This window comes from Seriola lalandi, unplaced genomic scaffold (genome assembly GCF_002814215.2).
Source record: "Seriola lalandi dorsalis isolate HSWRI2012SDOR001 ecotype SW California unplaced genomic scaffold, Sedor1 jcf7180002054898, whole genome shotgun sequence".
Taxonomy (NCBI): domain Eukaryota; kingdom Metazoa; phylum Chordata; class Actinopteri; order Carangiformes; family Carangidae; genus Seriola; species Seriola lalandi.
The window spans coordinates 2451122-2472043 of NW_019525450.1; the positions used below are offsets into that span (position 1 = coordinate 2451122).

Genomic DNA, 20922 nt, shown 5'->3' on the forward strand with positions numbered 1-20922 from the left:
GGGGGTGTTTCAGCGTGCCAGTGGAATACAGATGTCTTATTTGTGGGTTACACAATGTAAACTTTGTGAAGATTGTGTTTCCATCACATCTGGCACTGCATTTTTTTTATTTTCATGTTTTAATTCATGACTGGAGCCTCTGAATCACAATGTGAGAGCCAAAAACTCACACTTGGCGGAGGTCTGCGCTACAAGTCTTTTTTTGTCTACACTGGACAGACTTCGGCGCCTGTGGCAGGACCCGTGCTTGTCTGCGACGGGGGACATCTCCCTTTGTTGTCAGAACACCTCCAAACATCTTTCACGGAAACAATTACCATACCATCTGTAGCTTCCTGCTAGCACGTTGCTCGCTGTCAGCACGTCAGCTCGCCCCCCCCTCCCCCTCCCTCTGACACACCACTCCCTCACACTGAGACTGATGAGGAGCTAGGTCATTGTGATTTAAAATGGATACGTTTAATTGCGTTAATAGTCACTTTGTATTCTGTTTTTTTTTTCAGATGCCTTATAATGGAGTTGTCAATGGCGGATTGAATTCTCACTAATGTAGTTTCTGATTTGCCTTGAGCATTTGGCGGAGTTGGTGTATTGATGAAGGCCACTGTATACATTTCCTGCAAACCTTCAATAAAAAACTTAATTTCTGTTAGAGTGAATATTGTTGCTGTGAAGGTAATGGCTGACTGCACTGGTTTTAAATGAATAGTGATATTGAGTGAAGTTTTCACAGAAAGTAAAGTGTTTTTCTTTGAGTGCTGAGGCTTATGATTTGCTCAAAGTGATAAGTCTCAAAGACATATGGTACATTTGATTATCTTTCAATAGTGTATTCAGGTGCTGCAATACACCTGTTAGTGTGCTTATTCAAAGTTTTGCAAAGTCTTGAAAACCAACAGCTGTGAAAAACATGTATTACTTGTCAATTTGTAGATATGATTACTTTTCCTGCTGTGTTATAATGAATATGTGACACATCCATCACTATCATGTTGATTTGCACAAAGGCTAACATGTCCAGCAGAAGCTAGCATTACGAAGGTGACTAATCAGCACTGACATGACTGGTTTGCTCAGTTCTACCAGACACCCGTTACAACATATTTCATCTGAAGTCATGTCACATTTTGCTGCAAGTAATTGACACTTTGATGCCAGGACTGTAAACACACAACTGAAAGACAAATTAAGGGCACAGGGAGGCACATTACCAGTTGCAGTTTGTTTTTGTGGGTTCACATGTTGGTTCAAATATCGTGTTGTTTTCAGTTTGAACTCAAGACTGAAACATTGAATTGGGTTCTTTTTTTGCATCCAGTTAGGGACTGTACATAAGTATTACAGGGAGAAGAGATGAGAAATGGAAGGTGGTGTATTTTCTCATTTAGTGAAGGTAGTCTGATGTTTTGGACAAACATTTTCCCACAAAGAAATTATATTTTATTTCAGCCTTTTCTTATTTCACAGAGCTGCCACCTATGACCAGCTCATTTACTCAATGAATAAGAGAAGAGATAACTTCATTGTGTGGGATGCACAATTTGCCATCGTTTCTAATGTGAGGTTTGGTGGATATTGTGAAAATTATTACTGCATTTACATATTAAGTTTAAAAGAAAGCCACTTTTAATTATTTGTGCAGCTCGAGTTTAGTATTTGTTGTCTGTTGTATTATTTTCATACATTAGAGGGGAGGGTCAAATTTTTCTATTTCAAGCAGACGGTCCATTGGACAATCATATAGTGTCTTGTTGTTTTTTTTTTAAGTGAACCATATGGTTCAGCTTCCCTCCCAATCCCAATAATTTTCATACAGTCCCTTGCTTAGGAAATTAAAACAATGCAGATAAAATTCTTAGAAACTGCCAGATTTCATCTACTCTGCTGCACAATTGGCAGTGGGTTGTAAAAGTCTGACACGAGATGAGACAGATGAGACTTTCGAACAAATCAAACCCACTTAGGGTCAAACAGTCTCATCTCGATTGCCTCAGCACTTCCAAACTGCACTTCACAGCAATGTAGAGATGATTCCCTTCAGAGTTATACTTCATAACTGTCTTTCTGTCCCACAGGTACCCCAGTTACCCGGGTAACAGCTTCAGATGCCGACGATCCAGTGTATGGGAACAGCGCTAAACTGGTCTACAGTATACTGGAGGGACAACCGTATTTTTCCGTAGACCCTAATTCAGGTAAGCACAGTAGTTGTCGACTTGTTACTGTCTCCAACTTAAATTGAACATGGAAGACATGGCATGCTAAACGCAACACACCCAATAACAGAGAGGACCAATATAATCTCTATGACTTAAAAATAGAGACATAAAAGGATGACACCTCTGTGGGGCAGCCTAACAATGGAGCTCTTTGTGCTGTTAGTCACTGTTTGCCTGACAAAGCCTGAAGAAGATCTGTGTGAGATCGAAACGTTGCTTCATTAAATTTAATGGGAGCTATTAACACAGTGTGCAAATCCTTTGTCTGTTTCTAACCAATGGAGAGCATAATGTATTACAAAATGTAATGAATGAACGCCACGCCCATGATGGGACAAAAAGGAAAGAAATAGACTTTACAGTAAGACAGTGATTACATCTAAGGATTATTTCAATAGTCCTCTTCTTCTAGACAGGACCAAGCACATTAGGCCAAAACCTTTTTAGTATTTAAACATTGTCCTTTTTCATTACCACTGTCGACTTAGATAAATGAGCTTACAAAGTCACCTCAGGTCAAGTCAAGTAGCAGGCTATCAGTGTTTGACCAAGTCTTTAGGTAAGTACATCCGAATGACATTTACGAATAACTTTACCTTAGATGGGTCCAACTTATTGTGCATAGATGCAAATTTGCCGTGTTAAGGTCACACCTCAACTGTGAAGCCTGTCTTAAGCTCTCAGGGCCCAACTGTGTATCAGACACCAGGAAAACAACTGGGTGTTCAGGCTATAGCAGGGCTATAGCAAGCAGGCTTTTAAGCAAGCAGTTTCAAGTGGAAAATGATCGAAAAAGTTCCTTGCTCCAGCTGAAATATTTTGACAATCTCTTGTCTAATAGCTGACTGTTATACCACTACAACCATGTTGCAGCGGTTCTAATAAAAGTATTACAACTGTTGACAAGTGCTATCCAAATGTTTTCAAGCTTTCCGCAGCAACTTGAAGGCATCAGGGTTTTCTAAAAAAAAAGTCCCTGCTCTTACTCTGGCAAAAATCTTGAGACATGCTGCATCTCAAAGAAGAACATTATTGGTATGAGTCGTTGTGCTTTACATGCCCAATGTTCAAAGTTGTTAATGACCAACTTTGATTTGAATGGAAATATTCAAATGTAATATATCCAACCCTGTCTCCCAGAAATGATGTTTCTATACAACTAAATTGCAACAGTAAATGTGTTTTGAAGGAAACATAATTGGATTTGATTGGATTTGTTTGACTTCATTGTCCACCTCAGTGGAAATTTGTCTTTGTCTTCTCCCAGTAAAGAACAGTCAAAAATACATGCAATCCACATAACACAACACAACAGAATACACAACATACAATAATACTAATGAGCAGGTAGCAGCAGCTGTTAACAGCAAAAAATCACAAACAAACAAACAAACAAACAAACAAACAAACAAACAAACAAACAAACAGAGAGATGATGCTCCCCCAACATCATAATGCTCACTGCATTAGGTTTTTCTAATAACATGAGCAAATGTTATTAATTAACATACTTAAGGCTTGTGACCTCCATCAAGCTCATCAATCTGGAGTGTCGCTGGAGTTTTGACCTCTGTAGACTTTTTCCTCTCTCCGGTCACCTTGGAAGGAGGTGAAGTTTTGCCAGGAATCTCTACTTTGCTTCCTAAGTCACAAACATGTTGAATCTGAACATATCAATGAAATGTTCAAGGTCAATGTATTTTTTCCATCAAAATAATTGATCCTGCAATTTGCACTTGTACTGACTACAGCCTTTTTACACTTTGGGTGTGTGTAGACACTGGCAGCATTGCAGACTGTGCTCTGGTTTCATACAGAACAAGTTTAAATCAGAAAATGTTTATTTACATTTCATCAAAAAAAAAAAAAAAAATCTTTCCCTACTGAGCCCTAGTCTCCTGTGTGACAGTGGAACCACAGCCACCTCCTAGTGACTCCATGGCTGATAATAAATGCGGCGTATTATTCATCCTAAAATGATGTTGCCTCCAAACATAATCCAGACGATTATGTTGTCATCACAACATGATTGGTAAAGCATAATTTCTAGGAGTCAGGATGGATCTATGAGTAAATCAGTTTAGCTTTTTGGCTACTTGGTAAACTGTGACATCTAAACATCAACAAGACATCTAGATCCTGATTACATGAATATACATGAACATTCAGGTGTGTATCAACAGAAACTCCTCTTCCACGCTGACATTTAGGCTGGAGGGTCATCCTCTACCTGCAGCATCTTTTAAACCAACCAGTTCATTAGAATTCATTAACATTCATAGTTTAGTTTCACATTAGCTCATATTGATTTCTAATGTTGCCTGGGTTTTGGCAGCATCAGTCTCTGTGCTGCCAATATTGTGGATTCCAATGAAGAAAAAAAAAAGAGACTGAGGTGACAGCAGTGAGTGAGAGGGTGGCTTTTTAATATGCGTGTGCACTGCCTGCAGGTGCTACAAGTTGCACAGGTTCCAGCAGGTGGAGATGCAACAGCTTTCCCACCTGCTGGCCCACCTGAGGTAATCTAATTGTGTTGTGATGCATTAGGTTTAAAATTCATATATTTCCCGAAAGGACAAAACAGGGATTTATAGTGAAAAAAAAACACACTTATCATAAGACCACAGCCATGGCTGCTAATGTGTGTCGTTAACCACTATCTACTCTATATGTCGATGCTGTTATGTAACCTCACCCCTTTTTAGCAAGCCCATAAGGGACAGCATTACCAAATGCACGCTAAAAAGGAGCTGACCGTGTTGGTTATAGCTTAAAAAAAGTTGTGTAACAACAACAGGACTGCAGGTAACTCAGCCCATCTGTTTTTTGAGATGCTGGCGGATTATCGCTGCATGTGGCTGCTGTTCAGTCAGGCTCCCAGGCTCGCTCCCTTCTCCTACCCCCTTCCCTCTGCAGCTGCACACTCGCGTATGTTTCAAAACACAAACAGTGCACTGAGGCAAAAAAAAAAAAAAAAGAGCGTGTTACTGGCGGCTTCATAGCTAAATTGAGGAGCGTATACCTTTAATTAAAATGTTAAGTTTAAAAAAAAAATGTTGTTTAATGTGTTAAATAAGAAAAACACACACAGCTGATTTGATGAGTGAAATGGAAGTAAGACCCTATAAGCTGTGTCAACGGCTTCCAATAAATTTAATAATGCAACATTTGATCTTACGTCAGGCTTCGTCAGACAACATTTAATGACAGCACAAATGAAAAGCATCACACACACACACACACACACACACACACACAAGATATTACCCACAGGTGATTGGAATCTACATGATAAAATCACCTCGGCCCTTATACTGAACCAGGAGGGTGCTGAGTTAGTGTTGCCTCTCCCAGCTGGAAGTGTGGGCTAGACGTGTAGGTGGCTGAGGACAAAAGTATGCCTCTATCACTGGAATACACTCAGACAAATACAATGGTTTTCTCTATTGTGTTTGTCCCGGTTTAACTAGGTCATCTGATGGTTTGAATGCCACAGCCCTATCTGATCATGATGTACTCAATATCACCACAATTCAACAAAGGGCCGCATGGAATTCATTATTAAAACTACAAAATTATCAGATGAGTCATATAAGTGCAGCTTTGCATCACTAAGTTGCGTGTTTTCCATCAGCTGATTGGTCGTCCTAAATGCTAAATGGGCCAGCACTCGTATGCTGCTGTGTAACATCATTGGCTTATGAATTTAAAATAATGCTAGTAATAATAACAATAATGATAATAATTACTTCTTCCTTTCACAAGGCAAACTCTTCAGCAGCGTCATGATGCATAAAGTTATCTCGAAACAGATTCCAGATTGGATCTTTAATTGCTTTTTCAGCTGACTTTTTAACATGTGTCTGTAAGCAATATGATTAAATAATGGTGAAATTACATTAATAAGAAATGAGATGGAAATCGACGACTCGCAATTTGGAAAACAGCACACAATAAACAAGCTGAAAGAAAGGGAGTCTCAAAATTTATGTACATAATTAAGATGAATACTCGGTTCAACACTTGGAAATTTGGGCTCGTCCTCACTGCTATAGGCGTCCCAGCGTTCCGAGCGTCTGCAGCAGCCGGAGTGTGGCTATAGAAAACGCACTGAACGGACAGTTTAAGGATTAGCATTCATGCTTTGTGCGATTGCGGGAGCACACGCAGATGGCTCATTCAAGTGAGCCAGATGTTTTAATGAATGTTAATGAAAAATAAAAGGTAAGAGGAAAACAACCATTAGAATGCATTTGACACTTATAACACCACATTGGAAATGAAAAGCATTCAATAAATAAATAAACATCATGCCCCAATTCATCACTTGGTTAATGGTCGGTGAAGAAAAAAGAAAAAGAAGTTGAGGCAAATATCTATGGAAATGAGTGTTTGTCTATCCTCCCTTTTCAGTGATTAGGAATTAATTTGAATAATTAACGATGATCAACAGAGATGAGAGTGTTGCTTCTAGCAGGATAACTGAAGTATGTTTGAGAGTGTGTGTGTGTGTGTGTGTGTGTGCGCGCGCGTACGTGTGTGCGTGTGGAAGAGAGAGTACTAGTGTTGTTTGTGTTGCTGTTTTTATTTATGGATTCATTTGTTTGTGTGAGTGAAAGCGAGGTAGGCCTACCTCATTGATGCCAGTCAGAGATCTTACTAAAATCGGACTCGTGATAGGCTACTTTGTTTTTTTACTGCTTAGACTAGTGACATAATACAATGTGTGGAGTATAAACACTCGTATATGTTTGTTTATTCCTATTAGCAGAGCAGAAGGAATAATAAGAAGAGTTATATTAAAGTCCTTTTTAATTGGGAAAGTTAATGTTTTAAAAAGTCAATGATGCTGTGATTATGTTCACTCACTTTGTCCTTCAGACTCTCTTAATGTTACCCATCTATATATACAAGGATGTGAGAAAATGCACTTTGTACTGTATGCAGTGTTCCAGTTTCTATTATGTCATTGTGGGGGATTTACAGCAACTGCTGTAATTCCTAAAATAATAACCAGGGCCTTTATGTACCTCAGCTGCAGAGGTTAACAGTCTTTACTTCTAATTCCCTCTGTTTAATAATTGGTGATACCAGTATTTCAGTATGAAGCCTCGTTTTCATTCACTCATGTTTGCCCTGTTAAAGTTACGTGTTAAAAGTCTCATTTTGTATAAAGATAGATTTCCATGTCTTGTTTGATTATAAAGCAGCTCTAGGTTCTATATTAATACTGTGAAAGTATCAAAGCGCTCAGTCCACAGAGAAATGCACACAGCCTGTATTCAGAAACTGAGCCTTAAAACCAGCCGTCAGGACTTCTGGAACTTCTGTCACGACTAATCAGCCACCACTCTCAGCCCAGCCCACCCGAAACCACTGTCCAGCCTTGCACGATTTCATTTCTCTGAGTGTTTACTTGAAATCTGCTATATTTTCATTTGTTCACTCAGAAAACAGTCAGCCAATCACGAGAGAGGCTCAGAGCCTGTCCAATAAAACACCGGAAAAGTCACAAATATGGGACCTTTAATACAAACTCAACACTTCCTGTAACCGTTTCAAATTAGTCCTTTAACATTTTCTGTGGACTGAAACCCTTTATTTCCTGACAAGGCTTTTATTGCTCTGACGTGCTGCAGTAAGCGTATTGCCTCATTTCGAGTTGCTGGCGTTTCTGATTTTCTTACCCACCCACTGATGTGGCAGCCGACCAGTGCTCCCGATGGCCAGTCAAAATCAGAAATGGATTTCACTGTCAGATCTCAGACTCCTGTGACAATAGCTTTTTTATTCTTTATGTTTGTATTTTAAGATCATTTTATATTATACTGAATTCTAAATAAGTGGTTTGGCATGCCCTGCTGTGTGGTGCTATCCATGGTGCTGAAAGAGGGATTTAATTCTGACATGATAAATTAGCACTTAGACTTTTGTTTTGCTGTGTATGATGGTATCCCCCATGTGGCAGCAGTGCAACGTATAAAATCCTGCAGCTACAGGTCAGGAGCTTCAGTTAATGTTCACCATCAAACATCAGAATTGGGGAAAAAATGTGATCTCAGTGACTTTGACAGTGGCATGATTGTTGTTGGCAGGCGAGACAGAGTATTTCTGAAACTGCTGATCTCCTGGGATTTTCCCACACAACAGTCTCTAGAGTTTTTTTACTCAGAATGGTGTGAAAAACCAAAAACATCCAGTGAGCAGCAGTTCTGTGGACAGAAATGCTGTGTTGATGAGAGAGGTCAGGGGAGAATGGCCAGACTGGTTGGAGCTGACAGAAAGGCTGCCGTAACTCAGATAACCACTCAGAATGCACAACACATCCAACCTTGAGGCGGATGCGCTACAACAGCAGGAGACCACGTCAGGTTCCACTCCTGTCAGCCAAGAACAGAAATCTGGGGCTGCTGTGGGCACAGGCTCACTGAAACTGGACAGCTGAAGACTGGAAAACTGTAGCCTGGTCTGATAAATGTGGATTTCTGCTGAGGTGTGCAGAAGGAACAAAACTTGAATGTCTGTGTAGGATAATATACTTGCTACAATCCTTTGTTAATTGAGTTTAAACAAGTTCAATAGTTCATTACATAATTATCATTATCATTATTATTATTATTATTATTATTGCGTCATATTTGTGACCCCAAAGAGTTAAAGGTCCCATATTGTATAAGATGTCTTTTTGGATTATAAAGCAGGTCTAGGTTTTATATTAATAATGTGAAAGTATCAAAGTGCTCAGTCCACAGAGAAGTGCACACAGCCTGTATTCAGGAACTGAGCCTTAAAACCAGCCATCAGGACTTCTGTAACTTCTGTCATGACTAATCAGCCACCACTCTCAGCCCAGCCCACCCGAAACCACTGTCCAGCCTTGCAGGATTTCATTTCTCTGAGTGTTTACTTGAAATCTGCTATATTTTTGTGATGTCACAACAAAACAGTCATGGCTCTCAGCCATGCCCCAAGCCCCATCCACCGGGACGCATCATCCAACCTCGCAGGATTTGGTTTTTCTGAGTGTTTACCTAAAATCAGACAGCCAATCAGAAGAGAGGCTCAGACCATCTCTTCTGATTGGCTCACCAACCTGTTGTTACTGATTCCAGAGAGAAGCCTAAGCGAGGAGATGTAAACTACATTGAGATGGTTTTTGATACTTAAAACTACAAATATATCTTGTCATAAAGTTGCTTGTTCAGTCATTACACTGCAGATGTTCATGATTTATAGAGCTATATAGAGAATGATGGTAATAGCAACATGTAATGCTTATGGTGGAGAAAAAACCCCAACCCCAGTGAAACAATGGTAAAATGAAAGAAAGCTTGTTATATTGGATAATTTAGATTTTCTGAACAAGGTTACAGCTCCTTCCCCCAGTACAACCTTGTTGATGAGGTAGTTATTTTGTTATATCAAACTCTTGTCCTTCACGTTCTCTAGTTGTTAGATCATCAGTGTTGCGTGTGACCTCCAAAAGCAAAACTCACCCTGAAATTGTGCTACATCTCTGAGGAATATCTATCTCAAGAATAGAAAATGGAGGCACAGACAACATCCTAACCCCTCCCATGTTTTTCATCATAGCTAAGCATATTCTCATTGTCTGAGGCAGCTCAGGACCGAGGCAGGGTGTCATGCCAAAGCCTGGCTTTTATGAGGGGTTTTATATTCATTTGATGATCCTGCGGGCCTCTGTTTCCTGAGTGGATTATCCGTATATGCCGGTGCTGAGCCCTTTTTATATTCAGCGCTGTGGCAGAGTCAATAAGGTCCATTCTGCATACAATATTCAAGATTATACAAGACAGACAGCATAATTCACACTCAATCAGAATACAAATGACTGCAGACAGCGAAAGAACGCATTTGAAAACAAACACAGCTGATTCTCAGTGCTGGAGCTGGCTCAGTCATGACCACCTTGCTATGCTCACAGAGACTTGCTTTTTAAGAGAATAAACTTGCAGGGAATTCTCCTCCACTCGGTATGGAGCTCTTGTTTTGTAAAGTCATGGTCTGAAATAATGCATATTATAACCTCGAGAGTCAGGTGGGCATGAAGGTTACTGTAGGCATTGTTATGCTTTTTTTTCTTATGCTTGCCTGTGCATACTCTCATGAGCATCATTAAAATGTTGTGCAGAGTATATCAGTCATGTTTATAATTGCATTAATGTGCTATGAACTGTTTCCACCTCCAGCAACCATAAAAATTGCTCTCCATGGGATGGATCGGGAGATGAGAGAGGAGTACCTGGTGGTCATTCAGGCTAAGGACATGGGAGGACACATGGGGGGCCTGTCTGGAACGACAACAGTCACCGTCACACTCACAGACATCAACGACAATCCGCCAAAGTTCTCTAAAAGTGAGTCACTTCGCGACCTTAAAACATCACAAATCGAATTACGAGGAGAAGCAAATGACTGCTGCTCTAAATGAGTATTTCTCTGATTGGTCATAATTGGGAAAAATAAATGTTATCTTCTAAATTTCATCAAACAGGCTCCTAAGAAGCTCATTCCTCTATAAAGGCGGCAATGTCTAATGATGATACAGTGCTGTAATATGCTTCCACGATTTAGTTTAATTTGATCAACATTTCTAGAGCTATGTCTCTTCCTCCACAGGTCTGTATGAGTTTATAATACCTGAAGACCTACCATTAGGGAAAATGGGCGGCAAGGTGAAGGCAAATGACAGAGATATCGGTGAGAACGCCAAGTCAACATACAGCGTCATCGAGGGAGACGATCAAGGCGTGTTTGAGATTATCACGGACACGCAGACACAGGAGGGGATTCTCCGACTGAAAAAGGTAAGACCTAAGAAACTCAGCTAAAGTCACTTCTTCATGATCTCTGTCTTTGTGACTCACCGACCGATTGTCAAACACACCGGGGCCGTGGGTTGCAGGGTGCAGGAGCAACAAGGTGCATTTTTCTAATGTGAGCCAGAAAAGGTATAGCAGCTACATCAATCTGCTACCAGCTAATGACTCGAAGGCATGGGCAAATGCTGTATAAAAAATAAAAATAAATCATGTTTTTCTTGCTAAATGGCATGCTAACACGAGGACAGATTGCTGAGCCTCTTCTGTACCACTTCTATGCCTTAGCATTTGAGAGGAGGCTTCACTCGAAAGTGTAGCATTAAATATTAAAAAACTGGGGGCTGAGTAGCTTGGGAGCTAAAGGAGCATTTGCTTTTTCTGTATATATTACTAAAACCTATATTTTTGTCAATTCCAAAAAACCTATGGCAGAAAAAAAACATCACGTTCACATGTTGCTTGCTTGAAGTAAAAGATGAATATTCCAGCAGGTGTAGACATTCAAACACATTTGGCAAATGTGTGAAAATAAGAAGTCTGAATAGCTTCCTTTTCTTACACTATACTGTTATTTTCACATTAGTCTTTTGGGCTGCAGCTGTTTTAGCTTATAGCAAATCGCTACATATTGTAAATGTGTTCAAGCCCTCATTCTAACATTGGGTAAGTTCTGTTTTGCTGACACCCACATCACCATCGCCATAAGAGCAGATGGACCGCACCCAAAGTTTTTTGCAATGTTAACACATCCACATGTGAGAGATGGAGTTTTTCCACTGCTGCCCTTTGAAGGAACTTCACCAGAGCAGTTGCTGGGTAACTGCCTCACTCAAGGGTACATTGGCAGTAGTTGTTCCAAGAAGAAAAGACAATACATGTTAAATTTGTTCATCTAGATATTCCCAGGTGTGTGGTCCCGAGGCAAACAAGCGACATTCCCGTCATAAAACCTGATTTTCTTTCACCTTGAGGCGAACACATTAGCACATAATGACACAGTGCAATGTGTCGTCGGTGGAGCATTGTATTGAATTAGCAGCATTGTATTCATCAGTTCATTTTAAAAGTATGGCAGAGGCTAAGACACATGAGGCTCTCAGTCGTCTTTGCGCAATTTCACACAATATGATACGTTTCTGTATCTGCAGCACTGATGCAGTATGAATATAAAAGTTGGATTAAAGCTGTAGAAGTTTGAACCTGGACATTGTTGATCGCCTGTAGACATTTAGAGCATGAAATCCTATATTCTGCTCAATGCTGAAATTTACATTTGAAAACTGCAATGCATTTTAATAACACTTTGACTTGCAAGCAAGTTGAGACAAAGCTGCATCTCAAGGACATCTGTGAAAAATCAAACTGAGATTTGAACACATGCTATCAAAGATAGCCAAAGCACATGCTATTTATATATGTATGTATTCTGTATCCTAAGTCTATAGAAGCTGTGCCTGGTAGAAGATGTTTGCATATATTGAATCATACGCATGATTGATGGATGGGCGTTCTCAAGTCTTGAGTCATGGTTGGTTCAGTGTCTGGAGAGAACAGCTATACATCACTCAAACATGGAATGCCATTGTGTTGTGATGTAAAATGACATTACCCCAAGGACATGCGGTGTGACTTTGTCAAAGTGTGAACAATGAACTGCGTGGGAGGTGGAATGTATAAGAGCTAAGGCAATCTGCTGAGACTACGATTCACTGCCACTAAAGAAAACATCAGCACTGGAGAACAAGCTCGACACAAAGTCATAAAATCTAACTGTTGACAAAGCAAATGTCAAATGTGTTAGTCTTTTAGGCAACCTCCACTTCCATGTCCCGCAGAGAGCCTCACTCTTCCCACGTCTGCTCGGCTTTCTCTCTGTGGCCCTTGAGTCGGTTGCCTACATCACTAAGGCGAGATAGATGATAACGTGTTGGGAAAGTCGCGAGGCATTTGCACACTTAGTGTTTCTTTGCATCCCTCCAGACAGCGGGGTCCCAAGTTTAGACGACTTAAAAGAAGCAGTTGTTATGCCGTCGCTCTTTTGTTCCTCACCAGTGTTATCCTGACAGAAGAAAAGATTCAGCGTGACTCTTTCTCCAACACACCCTGTCCCTGTCAACAGCTGTACGGGACTGTAAACTGCCATCTAACGCGGAATTCAAATTATTAAAGATCCTTTGCGGCAAGGTTAAAACATATTGATCTAACTGAGGCTGGAGAGGCACAAACCAGGGCAGAGATTCTTTGCTGTTTGGGTTTTTAAGCTTTTTATCTGCCAGCCCCCAGGCCTGTCGAGGGATGTTAGTGGGATGCTGAGCTTTCACCCCTGCAGCCAACGCTGAACTTTGAAGTCTCTAAATGGCCTGTGTACATACTGATTTGATGCTAACGCTTGAGAGAGACCGAAGAATGACACAGCAGGGTTGTGGTGTGGGACACGGCGGCGAGGGGGTGTCAACTCAGGAGAAAGAAGAATGTGTCTATTGCTGTCTCTGTTTAGAAATTTAGCATCATTCAGCTAAGCCATGTTTGTTCAGGATCATACAAGAATGGAAAACTGGCTGTGCAACCTTGACTCCAAAAAACCTGCTACATACTGTAGCTCGACAGTTTTCTTTTTACACTCATGAAACTCTTTAATAATCAACGGTAGTTGTACAACAGTAGCACTATGCATACTAATAAAAATCAAAGTGGTTCTCTCTGGATTACTCATTCAAAGCGCTCGGTTCGTTTATTGAATTAATAATTTGAATGGGTCAAAATATGACTTGCATCCTGATTCCAAGGCTAGGATAACATACAGTATTTAAAAGAGCAGCTTGCATAGATGCTTTATTTGATTCTGTAATTGATAATGAAAAATAATTTTAATCAAACCTTGCTCTGCTAATCAAAGAAGCTGTTTACTGCCATGTTTTCCTTAAACCATTTAAGTGGATTTGGTGTAATTAAATATGCCAGCCCTCCCAACCCCCTTCCCTTTCAGCTCTTTGTTAGGACACTGGGAACAAATGTAATGAGTTGTTTCCCCATGCTGTCAAGTGGGAATAACACTGAAATATTTTGATAAGGGGGAAGCAAAGTAACGTGAGCCTATTTTTCCTGGATTAATTCAATGTGGTGCTACATTAGGTGAAGACCGTCAAAAAAGTTCTTGTCAAGCTGCTTTAATCAGCATTTTTTATATTGACAATAGATCAGGTTATTATGAACGATGTGAAATTGGTCAGTTAAAGGGATCAACCTACAGGAATTAATCATCTGACTCAACTGTGGATTGTTTCAGCATCCTTTAGCTCATTGTTTTGGTTTCATGGCCCACAACAGCTAAAGAAAAAAAGTGTTGTGTTGACAGCTTGTTCTGCTAAGTTGCAGAAAAACAACAAACAAACAAACAAAAAGCAAAAGTGCAGCTTTAATATTCCAGATTTGCAGCTTTAAGTTTCATTGGATGATGCAGCTTTAATTTTGATGATTAATGATTTAAATTTTGTACTTTTTACAGTATAGCCAGTGTTGACTCATATTATTAACACTGAATGGCAGAATTTCAGTATTCCGACAATAATATGTGAAACTACTTACGATAAAAAAAGAAAGAACAAAAGAAAAGAAAGCAAGAAAGAAAGACATTACATAACAGTAAAGTGCCAGATAGCATCACCTCTGTTGGACATCAGCCATCCAAATCAATGTTTGTACCAATAAATGACTTTCAAATAATACATCCTAATAAAACTTAGGCCTTTTTCCCTCTCCTCATTTCCATATAATGGTTTTGACTATCCAGCCACAACCTTATACAGGCTCTTACTCTCCACTACACTCTGAATTAATCCATTGGCTTGCGGTCCAGCCACACTCTGTATTTTCTCAGCACAGACGGCAGGATCAGAGAGAGAGAGGGAGAGAGAAGGAAGGAACGGAGGGTGGGTTGGTGTCAGGAGTGAGGAGGAGAGGGAGGAGGAGAAGAAGGGGAGGTTAATAATGAAAGTGTTCCAAATAGCTTCTCTGACTGTGGAGGAGTGGGGCTTGGAGAGGCTTCAGGGGCTTAGGTCTGTCTACTAGTGTCCTGATGCCAGGAGTGTAGGAGTGTGGAAGTCAAAGCCCTGGGTCGCCTCTCCCGTCCCCTCGGCTGCTGCTACTGTCTCGCAGCCGGACCAGACGCCCCTCCACCCACATGCCCCCTCTGCCCCCAGAACTCTCAGCACTGGCCCTGTCTGACCTCAGGGACAATTCCTCTTGCTCTCATCCTGTTTTTTTTTCATACTGAATACATTTCTCGTTTTGTTCATCTCCCTCCTCTTAGTCCTCGCCTTTTCCCCAAGCCAGCTCCCATCCCCTCAAGCGGCAAGGCCCAGTTTTGATTTCCCTATAAATCCTGGTTATGGAGCGTGGAAGTGACTTGATCCCATTATTCTAGTAGTATGAGAGCGACCAGAGGTGATTCAGAATGAAATTGTGACAGTCTGGGGTGTCCTCGGAGATGCCAGAAGAGTAAAATTGTGACTCTCCTCTTTCTCTTAAATATTAATGAAGAGGCATCTTTAAAAGAAATACGGTATAGCAATTGAAAACAGAGATTAAACAGATATGTCAGTCACACAATGACATGTCCTGCACAAAGCAATTTTTTATTTATCTGATATGAGCTGGTTGTGATGGCACTATGAAATAATCTGCTGTCACAGAGAGTGTTAGCAGAGAGATTTTATGTTCTCTCATGCCGATAAAGGCTGGAAAATATTCTCAGGATGTGCAACTCTGTCAATAATTGTCATTTATTGTGACTGATTTGATTTAAATCAAACTGATGATCAGATAAATAAATCAAAGGCCTGCTCAGAACATCCACTCGCTCACTTTATAGTCCACTATATAGTGAATCGGCCATTTTGTAGCGCTGTTCGAATTTTCAACTGTAAATTTTATCCACTCTATGGTGCACTGCAAATTTGTCATGAAGCGCACCAAAATGCAATGTACAGAAGATGCACACAAAGCTAGACCATCATGCATTGCGGCCTGTCTTGTAAAAGTGCCGCAGAAGACGGCGTCATCTCGCTAACAGGCTGGCTGCTAACGTTAGCTGCTGGCTAATGTGATTCTTCCAGGAGAGTATAATCCTCCTCAGATGTCTCGATCGCGCAGTGGCTTGTCTCCTCCTCTGCCTGATTGGCTCACCGACCTGTTGTTAGAGCTCCAGAGAGGAGCCTGAGAGAGGAGATGTAAAACTACATTGAGATGATTTAAAACCACAAATATATCTTCTTCTGGGTATTAACACTTCAAATAAAACACAGGAAAAGTGTGATATATGGGACCTTTAAATTCAAGTTTAAAAGCATTTTCAGCAACAGTGTCAAAACTACTCATTATGCAGAGTGGCCTCTTTTAGATTCTTCTATTGTTCCTAATCTTGCTGGGTGAGGTGGAAGTAACTTTTACTGCTCTGTGATGGGTAGTTTAAAAGGGTCCAGGAGCTTAAAAGAGAATTATTTCAAAGCAGCAGAGACCAAGATCTCTCCCTACTTTTGGTCCCTAGTATGAGTCAGGCTCCAAAATCACTGGATACATTCCCTATAATGAAACTTGATAGCGTCTTTCACAACATCCTTCCTGCCTGGTGAACAACACAGACTTTCTTATCTCTGACTTTGTTCTTTTCCAATTCAAGGTGACCTTGATGACGAGGTCAAAACTGGATGCAGTGTGTAAAACTTGTGTCGAGTGTCCCTTTAATCTATAACAATGCATTGTATTTCATGAGCTGATCTTATGTTTTGTCTGTAAAATGTCGATTTTAATCTATAAAGCATCTTTATATTACACTTAATTACATTACTTGAGTGATTTGGATACCTCTGTTGGACAACAAAGCAGTTTTTGATCATTCCTCTCTTTGCCCCCCCCCCACAGCCTTTAGACTACGAGAACAAGAGAGCCTTCACGCTAAAAGTCGAGGCCACCAACATCCGCTTGGAGCCCGGCAACAGCGGACCCTTCAAAGACACAGCAACAGTGAAGATTGTGGTCGAAGACTCCGACGAACCTCCTATTTTCTCCAAACCCATGTACTTACTGGAAGTGAATGAGAACGCCCCCATCAACACGGTCATAGGGACAGTCACCGCCAGGGATCCGGACTCCAGTGGGAGCCTCGTCAGGTACGAGAATGAATGCAGTTCACAGTGAGCAATGTAGAAAAAAAACCTCTAACCATCTGCTATTGACTGACCTGACAAATACAAGTCTGGAAGAGGAAAAAAAAAAGCTCTTTAGTGCAACTTCAAGAAGTGATGGAGAGAACAGGTTAACAAATTCTTTTCAGGCTATAATGACTTGTTTTAATAAAAGGGTCGATTCTGAGGCATGCAATTAAATCTCTTCATGCCTGCCAGTGACCTTTGGAGACTGCCATAGTGTCTCTTCCAGTGAGGAAGTGACTCAATGATCACTCTCATTTCCACAGATGTACAAAAAAAAGAAGAAGAAGAAGAAGTAGATTATGAGTTGAAGGCGGCGCAACTTTTCTCTTTCACTGTATTACCAGCCCTGCTATATTCTCCACTTGTGTGACTTATTCTTGGAAATACCACAAGGGCACCTTGAGGATAGGTTATACAGGCAATTGCTCTCCCTCCATCTTGGCATTTCATTAATTCTCTAGCGACTTGCTGACCGCATTCCCGGGACAACATTCAACAGGTTGTGTGTAATTGCATGGCGAGCAGAGAGCAGGCTGGGTTTCATAGATTGGCTGAGGCTACAGACAGGGCTGGTGCAGTCTACGGTTTCTTTTTTTTTTTTTCTCCCTTTCTGGTGGCATCCTCATGTTTAGTGATGAGATTGCTGGGAGGAATTGAGCCCTGAGGTTGCATGATGTCCTCCCCTGGTAAAAGGAGAAGTATATTTCATGTATAATGACATCTTTTGCCTCTCTCTGTCCTTATACCATGTCACAGTGCTCCTAAGTTTGTCGATGCAAGACTGAGAAACCAGTGTGAGATATTATGTGTACAAAAGTCCAGTGTATTATTAAACTGAATCATCTCAAAATAGCACATCCTTTTGAATTATGCCCCGTATTAACAGCTAGTTATGTTTGCCTACTTGTTATTTGTCTCCTTCAGTGCGCCGTTATTGAAAGAAAAAGTAGCTGAATAATGAATGAGCATGAATGCAGATGGCAGCACCCTGCTGACACAAAGTCCTCACACATTTGCCGCCGTGAAACTGTCCAGATATCAACATCCTGTCTTGGCACTTGTTAAATGTTTGGAGCATGATGGAGTTCAAACTGAGTCTTACTGCAGCGGGCTATTTGCCTTTTTGCAGTCTGTTTCTGTCTATTGTTCTTTTTCTATTTTTCCTGAGGTCATTCAGTTGCACTCGCTGTGTTCATTATGCTTTTAATCACCAATTTTATGATTTTTTTGTGGAGAAGTTGTTATTTTCAGAATGGATTGGTGCTCAAGGACTTTGTGTGACTGTCAGGCCGAAAAAAAAAAAAAAAGAAAAATCCACTGCAGTCAGAGAAACAGAAAAGAGCCCTCTGAAAAATCTTCTTTTAATTGAAGTAAAACTTTCAATTTTATTCTCCAAGAGAAAGAAGAAGGAGAAGGAGTAAGTGGCTGATAGAACGCTGCATTAATCACCTGCCAACTCCTGTAAAACCACTGATCAACAGGGAGAATAAGTGCTCAAAGATTACACACACAACCAGACATTTACTTGCCAGTTTGCATTTTGTCACAACAAATTGCTTTATCTCTGTGATTTTCTTTGAAGTCCAAAACATACATTTCTTTTTTTTTTTTTACCCCTGCTGCAAATCTTCAAGATGAGCATGATCTATCACAGATGTCAAGTGTTTTCTTTGTGGTGGGATGAGATGAAACAAACTATTGTCATGGAGGGCTTAATATGATGAATCACCCTCACCAAAGACCATTTGATTTTACTCCTAGCCAGGGTTTGTATTAGCCTGTAACTCTGAGCTTTCGGCTGATAAAATGATTGCAGTCTGGAAGATTTTAATCCTCCACATATACTGGCTGACAGAAGGCTGTAGCCTCAATTATTCCCCTCCCGAGAAAAAGAAATATGTTCTAAATAGTGGAGAATCTTAGTAAGCCAAATATTTAGACTTAGGTTGTTTGCAGTGCATACAGGACCGCAGCTAATGATTATCTGCTTTATTGAGTAATTTGCCATTTATGTTTTATAGTAATAATAAAAATAATTTGGTGGCAGAGTGCAGCTATAAGAGCACAAGCTGATCAGCCTCGGATGGGTCACCTGAATGAGGGTGGCTGATATTGGAAAGACCAGAAAACACCCAATGACCTCAGGATACATCGCTGATGATGTGCCCTAGCTTAGCATCAATAGATGTTTCCCTACAGCGGTTAGAGTTTCCTGCAGAAGTGGACAAAGTACACAGCTCCATCACTTGACTCACAGAATAGATCTTCCTGATCAAATGTTACTCCAATACAAGTGAAAGTTGTTCAGTCACATTTTTACTGGAGTTAAAGTACTGGAGTACTTTCTTTTTAAGTATTCTTTAAGTATTTCTTTAAGTATTCACAAGTAAATTTTTTTTTTATGTCAACATTGTTGTATTGTTCCAAATTCACAGAACCGACTGACTCTGAAACAACCTACTAATGACTGACTGACTGTAGAACCTGTAGGTTAAAAAGCTTGTAGAATAAGCTACAAAAACATTAGAACTGTCTGTAAAAAAAATACAATGGAATCAACATAAGGACAGCCGTTGTTGTTCTTGTATTTCTTTTTTTTTTAACACACCCCCACCCTCCACAAAACAGCATGGCAGTGTTCTGACACAGCTCATAACCATTGTTAGGCCACTGCCAAGTTCAAATTGAGCGGTTCAAAAATTGCAGCAGGCACAACATGACTGACAGTGTAGGAGTTGGCTGTGATTGATTTTTCTCCAGTGGTGAACACAATGAATGGCCTGTCACAGTTTTAATAATAATAATAATAAAAGATACTTAATTCTGCTGAATAAAAGCTGCTTCAAAGTAACGAGTACTTCATAGAAATGTAGTGAAGTCAAAAGATTTGTCTTTGAAGTGTAGTGGAGTAAAAGTCATAAGTTTCTCCCCCCCAAAAATTATTATACTTAACTAAAGTACAGATACTCTGAAAATATACTTAAGTGATGTACTCATATCAAGTAATAGTACTTTGTTACTGTCCACCCCGGTTAGTGAGTCCAAGGTGTGACAAACAGTTGAAAACAGAAAAAGATATTCAATTTGACTTAAAACAGAAGAAGCAGCAAATCCTCACACTGGAGGAGCTTTTCTTATTTAAAAATGGAACAGAAATCACTAATCATTTGCCAATTTTGACGATCAACTAATCTGATAGATCATTGCAGCTCTAAATAAAAAGTCTTTTGGTCTTTTTTTAGGTGACATACTTAAAAATGATGAAGCAAACAGACCTGGACAGGACTATTATTGTATAAAAATAATTATATTATTAACCATAGCCTTTTTATCTGTTTATCAATATTTGTCAAGAAAACTGGAAAAAGCTGAAAAACCAAGTTTTCTTGTGAGAATAGTCGTGAGTGTATCAGCTGCAACACATGGGTGTTAATCTTTACACTTGGAGTAAGCGTATTTTATACTTATCGCCTGCAGCTGTGCTCCTCTCTCCACTCTGTCTCTTTCTCCGAGTCTCTTATTCTCTAACTTAGTGTTTTGAAAATTGGAAAGAGAAGGGGCTCCAAAAACAAAGGCTATAGTTAGTGAAGGAGGATCTATAGCGGAGGAGTGGCAGAGGAGTAATGGCAGCATTACTGCGAACGTTCATCT

The 20922-nt window shown here is 40.2% G+C and overlaps 1 protein-coding gene across 2 annotated transcripts in view; it reads left to right on the plus strand.

Moving 5' to 3' along the window:
• Positions 1 to 20922, plus strand: part of cdh8 (cadherin 8) — a 102198-nt gene that overhangs the window by 65823 nt on the left and 15453 nt on the right. For both annotated transcript variants that reach the window (XM_023429738.2, XM_023429739.2), the window contains exons 4-7: positions 2076 to 2195; positions 10430 to 10597; positions 10860 to 11047; positions 16982 to 17229. In XM_023429738.2, the coding sequence (XP_023285506.1) occupies positions 2076 to 2195; positions 10430 to 10597; positions 10860 to 11047; positions 16982 to 17229 (724 nt within the window). The remainder of the gene's footprint in view (positions 1 to 2075; positions 2196 to 10429; positions 10598 to 10859; positions 11048 to 16981; positions 17230 to 20922) is intronic.